General features: G+C 33.0%; 1 protein-coding gene across 1 annotated transcript; it reads right to left on the bottom strand.

Annotated features, from left to right (window-relative positions):
* Positions 1-8,414: 8,414 nt before the first annotated feature.
* Positions 8,415-16,447, bottom strand: LOC143053953 (uncharacterized). Its single transcript, XM_076226773.1, has 3 exons — positions 16,233-16,447; positions 14,940-15,126; positions 8,415-13,635 (listed from the first exon to the last, which is right to left on the bottom strand). Exons 1-3 carry the CDS (start codon positions 16,431-16,433, stop codon positions 8,984-8,986), a joined length of 5,040 nt encoding a protein of 1,679 aa, XP_076082888.1. The 5' UTR covers positions 16,434-16,447; the 3' UTR covers positions 8,415-8,983.
* Between the last annotated feature and the right edge of the window lie 2,796 nt (positions 16,448-19,243).

The following is a 19,243-nucleotide window of genomic DNA, read 5'->3' on the forward strand; positions in this document are numbered from 1 at the left end:
ACATATTGACATATTTTAGAACAATAACATAATGCCGGGATCTTTAAAAGTACAGAGTCACGTTATAAGAAACAATTAAGGAAACACAAAAAGTCGCATATACAAAACACACATTTATGAATTATCATGTTTACTAGTACTTGTTTTCATATGCGAGACAATTGTGGAAAATGAATCATTACATATCGAACCACTTGTAACACTTTTAAAATATTGACAATATAACCTGTACCTGAATCAAAACCTTTCCGGCGCACAAGTAATTAATGAGATTGAAAATATTCTCACTGTTCCGACGTAATTGTTATACTCTGATTTTCATGTTGAAAGTTCATCTTAACTTTTCTGATGCAATTGCTAACTATGTGTTTTAAGTTTTGAAATGAATTATCACCTTTCTGGGGCAATTGTCATCACTGTGATTTAATATTGTTATATATGCTCACCTTACTGTAGCCCTTGATAAGTGTATCACTAATTTGCAATTTGTACCATGTGTATGTGTATGCATTTAATCATTGAACATATTTTGTCCAAAATAAGTACACCTTTGAAAACATTCGTTATAAATAAAACTTTATAACTTCATCATTTCAATAACCACTGGACGTGAAGCAACCAACAATCAGTCAATAAATTCTGATGAAATGTGAATCAACATCAAGAATTGGTCGATCGTTATCAGGTCCTTATCCCACAACTGCCTTTAGATATAAATCTCTCGGTGTTTAACTGTCTTATACCAATTGGTCGTATAACTAAGTTTGACTAGAGTGCAATACTAAGGAGTAGTTGCGTGCTAAAATGTAAGTACTGTGTGTCAATACATATATTAATACATTAATAAATGTATTTACATTTTAAATATTTATGTAATTAATATTTCCTAAGCGACGAATAATGGATGTCAATAGAGACAAACACGCTTATAATCTATATTCTTTCCTCGATTTTATCAAGGATTTACAATAAAAGTATATGCAGTGGTACATGCAGACAACAAACAGGTCGGCAATTATTAACATATACAAAACAAAATTCAACAACAACCAGCCCAGTATCTTTAACAACCAGCCGAGAATTTTAAACAACCAGCTCAGTGTCTCCAATAACAACAAGCCCATTGTCTTCAATAACTAAACAACCTGCCCAATGTCTTTAACAACAATCAGCAGTGTCTTCAATAACAACATACACAGAAGCTTCATCAACAAACCTGCCAAGTGCCTTCAATAACAACATACACAGAAGCTTCATCAACAAACCTGCCAAGTGTCTTCAATAACAACCTATCCAAAGTTTTCAACATCAAAATGCCCAGTGTCTTGAATAACTACCAGCCAAGTGTTTTTTATAACAACCTACCCACTGTTTTCAAGATCAACATGCCCAGTGTATTGAATAACTACCAGCCAAGTGCTGTGATAACAACTTGACCAGTGGCTTCAACAACAAGCAACCAAGTCACTGCAAGTGTCTTCAACATTTACCAACCCAATGTCCTCAACACCAAGCCTATTGTCTTCAACATCTATCAACCCAATGTCCATAACACCAAGCTCAGTGTCTTTAACATCTACCAACCCAATGTCCTCGACATCAAGCCAAGTGTCTTCAACATCTACCAACCCAATGTCCTCAACACCAAGCCCAGTGTCTTCAACAACAACTACGCAATAGTCTGTAACAACTAAAAGTCCAGTATCTTCAATAACAACCTGGCTAATGGCATCAATAACAACATGCCGAGTGGCTTAAATAACTGTAACTATAAGCCTTGTAGCTTCAATTACTAAATGTCGAGTGGTTTCAACAACAACAAGTCAAATGTCTTCAACAACATGCTGACCACTGATGTCAATAAGAACCTGCCCTGTGTCTTCATAAACAACCGGCTCATTGGCTTTACAAACAATGTTAACCTTCCCAGTGGCTTCAATACCTGCCCGGTAACAACACGCCCAGTGGTGTCAATAACAACACGTCCAGTGGCGTCAATAACAACATGTCCAGTGGTGTCAATAACAACACGCCCAGTGGCGTCAATAACAACATGCCCAGACGCTTTATTATTCATCAGCCCAGTGGTTTTAATTACAATTTGCACAATGTCTTTAATAACAACAAGAATAGTGGTTTCACTAACAACTAGTCCAGCGGCTTCAATAACAACCTGTCCAGTGGATTAATTGATTAATAGCCCAGTGTCTTAATATAACTATCACTATATTTAACAAGCAACCAGCCCAGCGATTAAGACAAATAGTTACTCAGAAAGTACTAAACCTAAAAGAATTCGACTAGTATCATTCCAAATGCGTAAATTAGACAACAATATTCAAAATGAAACTCTTGGTTATTGTAATAATAGTTATCAAAGGTACCAGGGCTATAATTTAATACGCCAGACGCGCATTTCGTCTACATAAGACTCATCAGTGACGCTCAAATCAAAAATATTTATAAACCCAAACAAGTACAAAGTTGAAGAGCATTGAGGATCCAGAATTCCAAAAAGTTGTGCCAAATACGGCTTAGGTAATCTATGCTGGGATAAGAAAATCCTTAGTTTTTCAAAAAGTTCAAAGTTTTGTATACAGGAAATTTATAAAAATGACCACATTCTTGATATTCATGTCAGCACCGAAGTGTTGACTACTGGGCTGGTGATACCCTCGGGGACGAAACGTCCACCAGCAGTGGCATCGACCCAGTGGTGTAAATAGTTATCAAAGGTACCAGGGTTATAATTCAGTACGCCAGACGCGCGTTTCGTCTACATAAGACTCATCAGTGACGCTCAAATCAAAAATGTTTATAAACCCAAACAAGTACAATGTTGAAGAGCATTGAGGATCCAAAATTCCAAAAAGTTGTGCCAAATACGGCTAAGGTAATCTATGCCTGGGATAAGAAAATCCTTAGTTTTTCAAAAAGTTCAAAGTTTTGTATACAGGAAATTTATAAAAATGACCACATTCTTGATATTCATGTCAGCACCGAAGTGTTGACTACTGGGCTGGTGATACCCTCGGGGACGAAACGTCCACCAGCAGTGGCATCGACCCAGTGGTGTAAATAGTTATCAAAGGTACCAGGGTTATAATCTAGTACGCCAGACGCGAGTTTCGTCTACATAAGACTCATCAGTGACGCTTAAATCAAAAATATTTATAAACCCAAACAAGTACAAAGTTGAAGAGCATTGAGGATCCAAAATTCCAAAAAAGTTGTGCCAAATACGGCTAAGGTAATCTATGCCTGGGATAAGAAAATCCTAAAATTTAGATAAAGCTCTTAAAAACTATATATTTTATCTACTGCACATGTCAGATATCTTTTTATCCTTTCTAACTTTTTTAATAGTTAGTACTCATTAAAAATCTGATATATACTGAACTGGATGCCATGAAAAAAAGAACTGAATTATTCATTCCCAAACGTGTTGTTTAACTACATGTAGGACAAAAATAATCCCTTTACAAATCCTTTCTCTGGATTAACTTCTTAAACCAATTCAGCATTTTTATTTAGTTCTTGTTAAATATAACAGTATAGCTTGTTGAATCGTGATCAACTGGATAGAATAACCATTATCAATCATGTATAAAACGAATAAATTTGTATCATTATCTTTCAAATATATAATATGTTCTTCTCATTTCCCTAAACAGATCACCAAGAGGGATTCTTTTTCATATTAAAATGACATGTACTAAATAATATCTAAGTGTTCATTTTATATAATTAATTTTTATATTCAAATCAATATGATGAAAAACCATACATTATGCAAACAATAGTTATCACCTTGATCTTTAAAACGCTCTTGTTATTTTTGCTACTGGTGCGTCAAGGTCCGTGTTACAGCGGACCTAATTTTTTTCTCATCATCAGAAACCTAAGCAAGCTCGTCTGAGAGGTATTCTTTTACTATATCCCATCCTGCTGGTGACTTATCAGCAATCGTTATAACTTAAGAATTGTTTAAGGTTATGTCTGCAATTTTGGTTAACATGTCTCTATCTGTTATGTCAGCATCATAATGTCATAAAGGTGACTTTCTTCACGTTCAGAACTTGCCATATTACGAAAAGTACAAGTCGAAGACAAACTAATAAAATGCTACTGTACACTTTGACTGCAATGGCTCGAATGACTATAAACCACCTGAGTTCACTCATTTGCATGAACTCAATATCACAATCGAACCGACCTTACAATAATTAACCAAACACGTGTTAACTATAAACAAACAACATTTTACATGTTCGATTTGTACAACTTTGATAAATACATTAATGTTGACTTGACATTCAAGGCTAAAGTATCCAAAAGCGGGAGATTCTATATTCCCGCGCGGGAGAGTACCGACAAGCGGCAGATTTCACGAATTTCGGCAGTTAAGCGGGAGTCTCCTGCTCAAAACGGGAGGGTTTGCTCGTATGTTTAAGCTGACCTATAACCGACTTTTACATGTAAAAAATGGAAACAGAGAAAGACGATAAACCACATTACCATCCAAAATCCATGATCCTTGAACCATGAAATAATTTCAAGTTCTGACTGAAACTATATTTACCAAATTTCTATGACCTTGTTTTTCCATTTTCAGTGACTGAACCATGAAAATTAGATAAAATTACCAATAAAATAACAAAAGAAACGCTTGGAATATCTGTAAAATATTTCAACCTATAAAACTCTTTAACTCTCTTAAATATATAGGTTCATACGTGCTATCTGCTCTTTTATCGGGTTGGTGTCTCTTTGACATGTTCCACATTTCTATTCTCAATTTTATTATCTTTACTATTTCCCTATACATGCTATATCTATCAAAGAACAAGCGAAATATACCACAGGTAAAACAAACAATGCCGTGGCAACAAAAACCAACAATAGTACATAAAACACAATATAGAGATCATAAAAAACTAAAGACTATACAACACGAACCTCACTAAAACGTAGGGTGCTCCGGAAGGGTAAGCAGATCATACAATCTGCGGCATTATTTCGCTGGCGAAAGAAAATCAATGTATTTAGTGTCTGTTTAATAAATGTCAATTTTAGGACTTCACAGAAAGTAACAAAACATTGCATTTCTTTTATGTTAAAAAGAGATAAACTTACATTAAGATATTAACACTATTGAATATGTAGCATGTTTTTTACTTAGTTGTTTTCAGTAACTACCGAATCATTTTTTACGTTTCTCCTCCAAATGTTTGTTAATTATATGGTTCAAAGTTTAATTCATCCGGCATATTGTTCGACCAGATGTATTTCACTCAAAATTGCTAAATCCCACACATGAAATTCTTCAAAGAGTATAAAAAGTACTGAAAGGGATGGTATAACTCATTAGTTTTAAACAAACTACTAATGGCATGACAAACACTATGGGGAGACTTTTATTTCCCAGTAGAGCAAGCAGATCCTTCTCTATTTGTGGCACCCGTTAGGTTGTGAATGTAAGTACAAACTCCGTCAAATTCGGCACGATATGTTATTTAAATAGGCTAGATTTAGATCTATTTAACGTTTAATCCCGCTGCAAATGTTTGCACCTGTCCTAAGTCAAAAATCTGATGTACAGTAGTTGTCGTCTGCTTATTAATTCATACGTGTTTCTCGTTTCTCGTTTTGACAGTTGGTTTTCCCGTTTGAATGGGTTTACACTAGTAATTTTGGGGCCCTTTATAGCTTGTTGTTCGGTGTGAGCCAAGGCTTCGTGTTGAAGGCCGTACATTGACCTATAATGGTTTACTTTTTTAAAATTGTTATTTGGATGTAGAGTTGTCTCATTGGCTCTTCATCTTCTATTTTCATTTATAAAAAAGAAATTCTATTATTGTCAACCAACTTGTGATGGAGTGCTTTATATTTTGGATAAAATTATCACAAATTCAAACAGTACTTATATCAGGCTGAAGATATTGTATATTCTCTGAAGAATACAATAAGGAAGATACCTGCTTCACCCTCTGTTTGTTTTAATGCTGGTATAATGCAAGCAACAAAAGAAAACATGCCAGTGGATTTCCAGTCGTTCTGTTGGTTTATATAGTCGAGCGTTTAGTTTTGTTAGGATTTGTTGATTCACCTGTTTTCGAACTGTCAGGAAAAAGAATTGAAAAAACCAATGACCTGATTTATAACCTAGACATAAACACGAAAAATCAAATATGAAAAACAGCAATTTATCACATTAACTGAATTACAATCTTCTGACTTCAGATAGACACAGATGTGCGACTCATTAGTTTTGTCGGACTTGATTATCAAAACTACTTAGTAAACTCACTTCCGACATTCTTATACCATATTTGTGATTGCAGTAATAGGTATCTGATTACATAGACTAGTCATATTTTCCTAATCAACAGTGTTCATTACAGTAAGAAAATCCATATTTATATGCATCCATTATGTATTTCAAAGCCAGAGAATCTACTCCTCGAGATTGCATATTGTCGCTTTTGTTGTAATTCAAGACGATATAGTTTCTGGACTTCATTCCAGTTTCCCGTAACTGACAATTTATTGCTCTGATTGGGTTTTAGTTCTCGTAACTACACAAGTCTGTGTCTGACATAAGAATAAATGTATCTTTTTAGGGAAACACTTTTTAACGCGATTTATCGGAGTAATGAAATAACGTGCCAATTAATTAGTGGCGCTAGATGGAAATAATGGTGAAATACACAAGATCATGACTTATCCTGAGCCTGAATGTTAGTGTCAGTTAACGTTTAAGTAAGTTGTCAACTGTTCCAGAAAAGATATTAAAACTTTTTACTATATCAAGTAAGTTACACAGTTTCAGTAAACTTGTGTCTTCATGTCTGTTGATGTATGACGCTGTCGTATGATATCATCTTTGACAGACAAACACTAGTATCCGAATTAGGTCTAAAAGCGATCATTTGAATCTAAACACAATCTGAGAAGTCGGACCAAAAAATTATTCAGTTGTATTCAGTCTCTTGGTCAATTTTCAGACTTATTGCGGTGCACTCAAAGACTATTCAGACGTCTTACCTGCAGTTAATTCAGCACTGTTCAGAACCTTTTCTGACAATTCAGTACGTTGTTGATGTTAAAAGATAGTTTAAATAAAAACTACCGAACAATCTGAACACATCTCAACTTATTGCTAGCGATTCATCTGTACAGTTCATATTTTATCACAGTGGATACAGTCTGAAAACTGACTGAAAGAATGAAATTGATGGAAAAATCTATTATTCAGACTTTAAAAGATGTTCCGATCAAAGTTATCATTTCACTTCAAAATTACGTACTAGTAACAATGACGAGAAGGATTGCATGATGTCCTATCAAGTTAGAATATGTAAGCAGGCTTATAGCTTTGGCATGCATTTTTCTAGACGATATAAAGTGTTTTGTGTATGTTATTCGGTCTGTTTTTGTTGTTTTGTTATACACTTAAAAGTTTATTTTACCTTTATTTTTATTCTATGTTCTTTTATATTCTTATTAAGACTTTGATTGAAAAGATATGTAAAAAAAGGTGTTTTGATCTAAGTACAATCCCTCATTAGTTCATATTTCTTTTCAAATTTTGCCCAACTTCATGGATACCTTGTCATATATCAACATGTGTTTTAAATATAGGGACATTGGTATTCTTGGTATAGATTGTAGTCTCTGTTTCTTCATCAATTTATTGAGTTACAAAGAGATATGAGTTTCATCGAGCGTTGGATAATAACCCATTTTCTATTTAAAAAAAAACCAATATAATTATGTAACACTCTTAATGTCATGTTATGTAAGGTTAATTTTTTCTTACACTAAATATGGTTGACCTAGTGCCTGAAGTACTTTAAAAAAAATACCAATACACAAAAAGATATTATTTGCAAACGACCATGAAAATGAAGTAAAAGCCAGACGAACCTGTCAGACGACATGTAACACTAACAATCATTTTATACACCACATAGTTGATATTCAGCTTATAGTATTTGCAAAAGGAACATAACCACGTTACTTTAACCTTAATTACTTTTTCTATGAAATGAGTTCGAATTTAGGTAAAACTTGTTTGAGGAACATGAATGCGTTGCAAGGAACCCATATCCCATATATAATTATCCTATAACACACAGCAAATAACTATCATTGCTTTCATGCATTCGCCGAGCAACTAAAAAGATATCAAGAACAATGAGCATATGACAAAAGACACTCCATTTCACAAAGTATCTGCATACAAGGATTGCATGATCCTATTCCTTCTCTCATAAAGCTTTAAACAAACAGTTTTTACGAGGCAGCCGCCACCGCCTACATACGCCACCAGAGGATAATCCCTATGTTGCGCATACAGCGAATTTTGTAGCTTTAAGACAACAAATTTACATGTATAAAACAATAACAAATTACAAATTATATTTTCTATTTATTATGTTTTGAATACTTTGAATAAGGATAAACTTGAAATGCAATTTAACGGTACCTTTTATTCACTTGTACAAATTGTCAAATATTGACTTACTTTACTAATGATATATGTTTATTGAACGTATTCAGAAATCTTGATCATTTAAAGTAAGACGTCACAAGATCTAATTAAAAACAAATAGTCAGTAAAAGTCTCAATAAATTGATATTCCTATATAGTGCTTAATTGGTTGTGATTACAATGTTTAAACGCTCTTTATTATATTCTTCGTCATGTTGTTTAAACTATTCTTTCAAAGGTTTCATAATATCAGAATAACCATTTTCTTTAGCAAACATATACGGAGTACGTCTGTATCCTGTATTTATAATTTCTGCACAATTATCTTTTAATATCTTCACAATATCACCATGTCCATTGAATCAAGCTATGTGAACATCTGTTTTTCCAGAATGGTCTCTTTTCTTTATATTCATACCGAAATCAAGCAATAGCTTTAATATTTCTGAATGTTCATTAGAACAAGCTACATGTAAAAGCTAACCATCAATCTTTGTCTTTAATGGTAGTACAAACACGATTATTTAATTCTGGACTGTTTAAATCGCTATTTGTTGTGTCATCAATATTCATACCAACATCGATAAATAACTTCATTACCTCTTTATGTCCGTTTTGACACGCTAAATGAAAAGCTGACCATCCTTTGTCGTCTTTTAGCGTTGTATTTACACAACTATTGAGTGCTTGACCGTTTAAATCAAGTAAGTATTTTACTGTTTCATAATGACCTTTCTGACAAGCCTTGTGTAGTGGTGTAGAACCGCTATTTGTTGTGTCATTAAGATTCATACCAACATCGATTAATAACTCAATTACCTCTTTATGTCCGTTTTGACACGCAACATGTAAAGCTGACCATCCTTCTTTATTCTTTATTGTTGTATCTACACAACTATTAAATTCTTGGCCGTTTAAATCAAGTAAGAATTTCACTGTTTCATAATGACCTTCCTGACAAGCCTTGTGTAGTGGTGTAGAACCACTATGCGTTGTGTCATTAAGATTCATACCAACATCGATTAATAACTTAATTACCTCTTTATGTCCGTTTTGACACGCTAAATGTAAAGCTGACCATCCTTCTTTATCCTTTATTGTTGTATCTACACGACTATTAAATTCTTGGCCGTTTAAATCAAATAAGAATTTCACTGTTTCATAATGACCTTCCTGACAAGCCTGGTGTAGTGGTGTAGAACCTCTATTTGTTGTGTCATTAAGATTCATACCAACATCAATTAATAACTTAATTACCTCTTTATATCCGTTTTGACAAGCCAAATGTAAAGCTGACAATCCTTTGTCGTCTTTTACCGTTGTATGTACACGACTATTTAGTGTTTGACCGTTTAAATCAAGTAAGAATTTCACTGTTTCATAATGACCTTCCTGACAAGCCTTGTGTAGTGGTGTAGAACCACTATGCGTTGTGTCATTAGGATTCATACCAACATCGATTAATAACTTAACTACCTCTTTATGTCCGTTTTGACACGCTAAATGTAAAGCTGACCATCCTTCTTTATCCTTTATTGTTGTATCTACACGACTATTAAATTCTTGGCCGTTTAAATCAAGTAAGAATTTCACTGTTTCATAATGACCTTCCTGACAAGCCTTGTGTAGTGGTGTAGAACCTCTATTTGTTGTGTCATTAAGATTCATACCAACATCGATTAAAAACTTAATTACCTCTTTATTTCCGTCTTTTTGACACGCTAAATGTAAAGCTGACAATCCTTTGTCGTCTTTTACCGTTGTATGTACACGACTATTTAGTGATTGACCGTTTAAATCAAGTAAGAATTTCACTGTTTCATAATGACCTTCCTGACAAGCCTTGTGTAGTGGTGTAGAACCACTATGCGTTGTGTCATTAGAATTCATACCAACATCGATTAATAACTTAATTACCTCTTTATGTCCGTTTTGACACGCTAAATGTAAAGCTGACCATTCGTCTTTATCCTTTATTGTTGTATCTACACGACTATTAAATTCTTGGCCGTTTAAATCAAGTAAGAATTTCACTGTTTCATAATGACCTTCCTGACAAGCCTGGTGTAGTGGTGTAGAACCTCTATTTGTTGTGTCATTAAGATTCATACCAACATCAATTAATAACTTAATTACCTCTTTATATCCGTTTTGACAAGCCAAATGTAAAGCTGACAATCCTTTGTCGTCTTTTACCGTTGTATGTACACGACTATTTAGTGTTTGACCGTTTAAATCAAGTAAGAATTTCACTGTTTCATAATGACCTTCCTGACAAGCCTTGTGTAGTGGTGTAGAACCACTATGCGTTGTGTCATTAGGATTCATACCAACATCGATTAATAACTTAATTACCTCTTTATGTCCGTTTTGACACGCTAAATGTAAAGCTGACCATCCTTCTTTATCCTTTATTGTTGTATCTACACGACTATTAAATTCTTGGCCGTTTAAATCAAGTAAGAATTTCACTGTTTCATAATGACCTTCCTGACAAGCCTTGTGTAGTGGTGTAGAACCTCTATTTGTTGTGTCATTAAGATTCATACCAACATCGATTAAAAACTTAATTACCTCTTTATTTCCGTTTTTTTGACACGCTAAATGTAAAGCTGACAATCCTTTGTCGTCTTTTACCGTTGTTTGTACACGACTATTTAGTGATTGACCGTTTAAATCAAGTAAGAATTTCACTGTTTCATAATGACCTTCCTGACAAGCCTTGTGTAGTGGTGTAGAACCACTATGCGTTGTGTCATTAAGATTCATACCAACATCGATTAATAACTTAATTACCTCTTTATGTCCGTTTTGACACGCAACATGTAAAGCTGACCATCCTTCTTTATTCTTTATTGTTGTATCTACACAACTATTAAATTCTTGGCCGTTTAAATCAAGTAAGAATTTCACTGTTTCATAATGACCTTCCTGACAAGCCTTGTGTAGTGGTGTAGAACCACTATGCGTTGTGTCATTAGGATTCATACCAACATCGATTAATAACTTAATTACCTCTTTATGTCCGTTTTGACACGCTAAATGTAAAGCTGACCATCCTTCTTTATCCTTTATTGTTGTATCTACACGACTATTAAATTCTTGGCCGTTTAAATCAAGTAAGAATTTCACTGTTTCATAATGACCTTCCTGACAAGCCTTGTGTAGTGGTGTAGAACCTCTATTTGTTGTGTCATTAAGATTCATACCAACATCAATTAATAACTTAACTACCTCTATATGTCCTTTGAAACATGCTGCATATAGAGCTGACCATCCTTTATCGTTTTTTACTGTTGTATCTACACGACTATTTAATGCTTGACCGTTTAAATCAAGTAAGTATTTTACTGTATCATGACAACCATGTCTACATCCAACATAAAGTGGTGTCCTACCATTTTTATCTTTTTTATTGACATCCATACCAAATTCAATCAATGTGTTCACGGTTTCTGTGTGTCCATTTTGACAGGCTGCATGTAAACTAGTTTGTCCAAAAGCATCTCTACTTTTGACATCCACATTATAATCACCGGTTAATAAAAGTTTTACCAATTTCACATTCCCACTCAAGCAAGCAAAATACAGTGTGTTCTGATTATTTATATTAGATATGTTGATATCTGCATTGTTGTCTAATAACAGTTGAGCCACCTCAGTGTGACCATTTTGGCAGGTTGCCGATAATGCTGTTGTTTCATCTGCGTTTCCTGCATTAATGTCCTCATTATATTTCATTAAATATCTAACAACTGCGATGTGACCCTTTTCACATGCGACATAAAATGGAGATCTTCCTTCCTTGTCTTTAACCTCTATGTAATACGGATAATTTACTACAAAATATTCTACAAAATCTATGTATCCCAAGTGAGACGATACATACAAAGGCGTATTTCCATCTTCATCGAAATCATACGAAATTTGCTGACATGCGTCTTGTTCTTTCAGAAACAATAGAAGTAGTTTTCTATATGCCTCTTTTTCTGTTTGAATGCTTCCAAATACTTCCCAGTATTTCCCTTTCATTGCTTCTTTTATTTGTCGTTGTAGAAATTGGTTTTCGAACTGTTGTGGTATTTGAATAACAAAAGGAACACTATTTTGAGTAAATGGTGAAATATACGTACGGTTTGACAGGAATGCAATATCAACGTGTTCTATTAAACATTTCATTATAGATGGTGCAATAGCTGCTGATATGATGTCAAACATTTTGTCGTGGATTGCTGTGTAGAAGTCATCTGATTCTGTAATATAGACACCTTTAAGACACTCAAAACTGTTAAGTATCGATACAATGGATACAGGTTCGATTTTACAGTCCCAGCATATAGCCTTAACTAGCTGTTGCACATCCTCGGATCTTAATTCGTCTATACAAAATTTATTATTTCTAAGAACAAGAAGAGAAATACAGAGAAAAGATGATGTACATCGTTTTTTCATTTCTTTGATTTCATTTCCAATTATTTCAACAGGATCGATAAAGAATCTATGATCTTGATTAAGGTTTGTACAGTACAAAGAACATAAAAGAGGGAAAAAATCGTACAGACAGATATTTTCTATGTCGTTCACTGTTTTCTCAGGCACATACGACAATGCAATAGTCCTTCTTTCTTCTGGAGTAATTTTATATTCGGTACTAAAGCTGCATTGGACAAGTGAAAAACAAGTTAGTTTTGGGAATGCTTCGTGAACATATATATTCTCCCTGCACGTAATGATGAACTTATGCACTGATTTGCTATCATTTTCGTCATTCTGATCGTTCTGATTACAAGATTCAATTAGCATACTTAATTTGCAATCGTTTTGCTCCCATGATTCTGCTTTTTGTTGATTAAGAGCGAATTTACCACAAACATCATCAATTACAAACACTTGGAAATTATCTTTTGTAAAATGCTTAAAGATTTCTGAAGGATCATCACAAGGAATTATTTCGTATTTCTCCTTTTCTAATTCCAATGCTACATGATGAGTGACTGCAGATTTTCCACAGCCTGCAGAACCAGTAATGATAACACCTGTCGTTTGGTTTAATGATTGTTGTATAAAGGTTGTTGCTGAGGTAGGAATGTATTTTTTGTCCGTATTTCTCCATTCTTTCAAAGTTCTTAGTTGTATTTCTGTAAACAAAATTAGTTTAAGATAGATAGATATGGATTTAATCATGTTTAGTAAATGATAATATATTAATCGTAGTAAGGTATAAGAGACAATTGAAGATGGAAAATAACTTAATTGCCAGAACACAGCAACCTCAAATCAGAGTAAGCGGTAAGTTTCTCTTATTTAAACAGTGCAACATACTCACTAATTTAGAACACACTAAATTAAATGTATTGTGTTCAAGAACAAAAAATCAATAAAGCACTTGACACACAGAGCATATGCTTTATGAATAAGTTAAAATTGTCACTAGTTATTGGAAACTGAGATACTACCATAATAGATATGATGTTAATCGTTAATCTTGTAAATAGTTAACAAAGGTACAAGGATTATAATTTAGTTTACCAGACGCGCGTTTCGTCTACCTAAGACTCATCAGTCTCAACAAGAAATTTGTAAAAATGACCACATTATTGATATTCATGTCAACACCGAAATGTTTACGACTGGGCTGATGATACCCTCGGGTACGAAACGTCCACTAGCAGTGGAATCGACCCAGTGGTGTTAATAGTTATCAAAGGTACCAGGATTATAATTCAGTAAGCCAGACGCGCGTTTCGTCTACATAAAACTCATCAGTGACGCTCATATCAAAATATTGATAAAGCCAAACAAGTTCACAGTTGAAGAGCATTGTAAAGAAATACTTCCAGTTCTTTCATTGTTATATCCTCGCTTAATCTAATAATGCTCTTTAAAAAAATCGCTTCATTAACAGCTTAACTCTGGATACGACCTCTGAGATCTAAGCCTGAACAGTTGGGGCAAAAATGGACAATCTTTTCAAGCTTGGTACAAGCCTGAATTAAGATTGTATATAAATATTTGACACATTATTTGCTTCTGACACAAACTAAATGTTGTCAATGAACATGAAATTGATTACATAATCTAAATTTATTTGCAATGGAATAATTCTTTTTTTTATTTTTTAAATCTTGATGAAATGCTTTTTTAACCTCCCCCATTTTTTTATACTTCAAACGAAAAATATATCAATGAGGAACGCCTATATGGCACACATATGATGCCCCCACTTGCCTTTATATAAAGTTATGCAATTTGTTTAATTGCGATGTCAAAAAAAACCCAACGATTATGTTAGAAATAATAATAACTTTGTGTTTAATTTTACTTATTTAAGTTCTTTAGGAATAGAAATATGTATTAAGATGGTTGATAACCATAGAAACTTGATTTTCAAGAGACAATTTAGTGATCACAAAGTGATATTTTCAACATAGATCACAAATACCTGTTATATTATTTTTTTCTATTTCTAGCGTCTCTACTTTCTTGTTGATTGTAACCATATGCTGATTTGTGTTTTCCAACTGTTTCTCTAGCCGTATAAAATCTATGATATCAGTGACGTTAGTTAACGATGCACTTATCAACGCATCAATCTCTGACTTTATTTCTGGTGCCAGCCTAATAACTGCCTGTAACACAATATAGTACTTAACGTAAACAATGAAACATAAAACGTTACGCATTCAAGATTCTAAAGAAGAAAATTATAATATTCTGTTTGGTACATTATCCCCCAACACTAAAAAAAATGTCTTTCCAAAGACGACAAAAGCAAAACACACCATATCCAAGTTCTACTGAAAAGTTACAGAACCGGGAAAAAAAATTTACCACAGCAAAAAAAAACAAAAAAAACACACCGACGGATAATCCTGAGACTTACTTTAAACAACTCCCATTATATATTTTCATAACCTGTGCATTTGTTATATTAGATAATTATGTTTGATAATCTTAATGATAAACTTCATTTTTGATATTACTGACATGGTATATAATTTGTTCAAGTATGGAAAATTGTATGTATAATACTAAGAAAAATTAACAGCTGTATGAATATGTTATTTACTAATGTAAACGACGCCAGAATAAGGTATAGGTATTTGGATGTTTTTCAACTAACAAATGCACAGCTTTCAATGAAATATGATAAATCCCAAAAACAAAAACAAAAAAAATACACCGAATCAATAAACGATAGCTAGAATGAAAAACCAGTACGGTATCTACGAATTGTTGGATATTTTAGAAATGCTTATTATTAACAATCAATTGAATAATGAAACATTATTTGCACCAAATAATACTGCATCGATATCAAACAAATCATATAATTTTCAAAAGCAAGGGGTTATCAATTGTTGTTCACTAGGATTCAATTAACCTTCATAGAATGAATGAATCCCAACACACACATGTCTTTGACATCACCTTGATTATATATATCACATTAAAGAAGAATAGTTGTACAGTTTTCAATGTAGAACAACATAACTTTTCATACTTGTTGAAGTAACTCTACGAAATTGACAGGTATAAATGAAGATTATTTTCTTTTTAACCACTATACAACCCACAGGTTTATTATGTTCATAAAATTTTTACTTTTTCGGTTGCATAAATACATATATTTTATAAAAACATGTATTTGGTAAAGATGACGTCATCAACAATCGAGATAGAAAAATGTTCGATATCTTTTTTACTATTTGCAATTAATGATTAGAAAAAATACCTCAGCTACACAGCTCCATATTTCCAAAAACGTGTTTTCGTCAACTTTACCGTTGTCCGAATGAACAATGGAGTTTCTGTAAAATTTTATCCTTGACATATCTGCAGCAACAGTATGAATAGTTTTCAATGGAAGACTATCTTGGATTGGTAGATCTGTGAAATGTCTGAGTAAGCATACCATCAATGATACATCAAACATATCTGATGATACTCCTGAAGAACCTAAACAAAAGATGAAATGAAGAAAAATTGTTTTTCTGTTTGCTGTTTTCCCTAGTGACCAAACACGCGACAAGTAGACCAAAGTTTACTTTAAAAAACCAAACAAACGCAGTACAAATTCTCCAATGTGGTCATTAGGGTTGAATGGGGGAAACTGTGATAATATATTATAAAAAGCCGTAATAAATCGTATGTTGGATGGAAAATAAAACCTGGCATCAGGCCATCTACTGACCCTTCAACTATTTGGAACAATGACTTTTTCGTGTTAAATGCATATTATCTGTCCCTTCACGAGGTATAGACATTTATTCCATATTTCGATAAGACATTTTCGGTATTAAAACGACCGAAACAGGCAGGCCCTAGCATAGAGTTTATGCTAAGGTATTATGCCCGTCAGGAAAATTCTTAAAAAAACATATTTCTACAATTAAATGACAGTTAAAATGTTAAATGAAAACTGATGCAAGCAAAGAGAGAAATCTTGTTTCAAAGGATAACATTGAATTTGTATACTCAAAGTAGCGTAATTATGAACAATGATTAAAAATATGTTTCTCAAATGCTCAGTTGAAATAGATCGAAATGGATCAACCTAAAATAGTTTTGTACCTCTAGGATATAATAAATCATACTGTGCCACTGTGATGATTCTCTGTTTATATCTAAGGTCATCTATCTTGCCTCGATTTGTGCGTAGAAATTGTTGTAGCTTTTCTGGATGGAATTCATAGTCAAACCTTCGTCTTACAGCACGTGGTGCCACTCTTATTAATAAACCAGCTAACTTTAGAAAATTTATATCTTCCTGCGACAGAGATTTCGGTATATCGTCCAGTGACAGGGATGTTGCCATCCTTAAATAAAACAGCAATATCAAATTTTGTTGAAAAGGAAATACATTTTTATTGCAGATCTGGTACTTAAAAAAAATATGTAGGTATAATTGAAAAGTGAATAAAAGAAAGGATATGACTGATGTTAACGATTTTAACACAAAGTACCTGCATTCAGTTTACAAAATTCAAAACATAGGAACAAGACATAGATAACAGTAGAATATACCTATTTGCATAACAGAACCGAAGAATCAAATAGTGAATAATAGACAATAATATTTATCAAAGAAGAAACAATCTACAAATAGGCAAAAATATTTTATCCTTGTATACTATATTGACCTTCAATATTACCCTTTCGATAAATAGTTATTATCTGGCAAAAAACTGTTTAAGAAGAAGAAAAATATCTAAGATAAAAGTTTAATACACAAATACTCAGGCCTTTCCTTTTAGGAATTTTGGGTCCTCAATGCTCTTCAACTTTGTATTTGTTTGGCTTTTTAACTATTTTGATCTGAGCGTCACTGATGAGTCGTATGTAGACAAAACGCGCGTCTGGCGTATAAAATTATAATCCTGGTACTTTTGATAACTACTTTCCTCATTTTTCTTAAAAAGGCGATTGTTTTACAGTTTTTGAATGTTCTACATCTTTACAGAGTTAGAGATAAAATTCTAGTACCAAAAATGATCAACAAGAGAAGATATGTACATAAGGTAAACCCGACCGATAACTGAGTAACATTTTGTCTTGGAAGTTTCACTTTCTATACATTCTATATTTGGATATGGAAAGTGTATTCTATATTTAGGTTCGCGCGCACGATGGTGTTTTGAAGTCACGTAATGCTCAAATATATATCTCTTAAGTTTTAAGGGAGACCGCAGAACAAAGCACATGTGTATCTATCGCACGAACACGATCACTTTTGTTTTTATTATTTACAGGTCATTGAAGTCGGATTATAAAATTGAGAATGGACTAGGACAACTTATTATTTTTTACCAACAGAGCCGGTTATCTCTGGTATCTTTCGTCACTCTTTTACCAACATGTTAATTTTTTCAACGGAAAATGAAGGCATGGTACACATATTAACATCATAACAATTGTAAGTAATATAAGAGAGAAACTGTATGGGTACAAATAACATCTGAATCAGTCCAACAAAAAAATGAAATTCATTCTATGATTAACACATTGAAAATTACCCATTTGTTCCTTCATTGCAATAACTTCAAAGAATGTAGAAATATTGACATGGAACTCTCCTAAAAAAAAACATGACAAAAAGTCCTGTAAAGTTATACTGAATTCTAATGTTTAATAGCTAAAATGCCTAAATTGGCATAGCTTATTTCTTATAAAAAAATGTTTTGGTAATAGAAAAAAAATCAAGAACTAGAATATTGAAATATGAGAAGATAGATTTATAATTTGCTTAAAAAAGTAAAAACGTAAAAAAAATGTTTTCTTGCTACAAGTAAAACGGGGAAATGTCTTTTACATTCCTTAACAACATATTTAATGTTCCCTTAAAGGGGCGGTAGCTACGAGATATATAAAAAAAAATCTTAAATATTATTTATTTGTGGAAGTAAAAATTATAGTGAAATAATAATCGCTTTGAGCAGCCAGAGTGGTTCAATTTTGTCCAAAAAAAAGATAAGAAACATGGTTGAAGAATTATTCTCTTGCAAGTGAATAATTCGACCTCATTGAATCCGTATTGAAATGAACTTCAATTTAACCCCTTAGCTAAAAAATGAATAACGCATGTATCGTAAGTAAAATCAAGGTAAATCATTTGATTGACTGATTCGATCAACAAAAAAATCCTCTGTATACAGATAAAACGACGATAAACATATGTTTTTAATCTATATATTTATGAAATAAAAGAGACCTAAAACCAAAAAACAAATCAACTTAATCTATTTA

The sequence above is a fragment of the Mytilus galloprovincialis genome, chromosome 12 (genome assembly GCF_965363235.1).
Source record: "Mytilus galloprovincialis chromosome 12, xbMytGall1.hap1.1, whole genome shotgun sequence".
In the NCBI taxonomy this organism is placed as follows: Eukaryota; Metazoa; Mollusca; class Bivalvia; order Mytilida; family Mytilidae; genus Mytilus; species Mytilus galloprovincialis.

What these genes read in the sequence shown, in the direction of transcription:
- LOC143053953 (XM_076226773.1), bottom strand. Translation starts at nt 16,433, where the DNA reads ATGTTTGATGTATCATTGATGGTATGCTTACTCAGACATTTCACAGAT. An exon ending in TATGGAGCTGTGTAGCTGAG is followed by an intron (nt 15,127 to 16,232) that starts GTATTTTTTCTA and finishes ATTGTGTTACAG; the next exon opens with GCAGTTATTAGGCTGGCACC. An exon ending in AGAAAAAAATAATATAACAG is followed by an intron (nt 13,636 to 14,939) that starts GTATTTGTGATC and finishes TTTTGTTTACAG; the next exon opens with AAATACAACTAAGAACTTTG.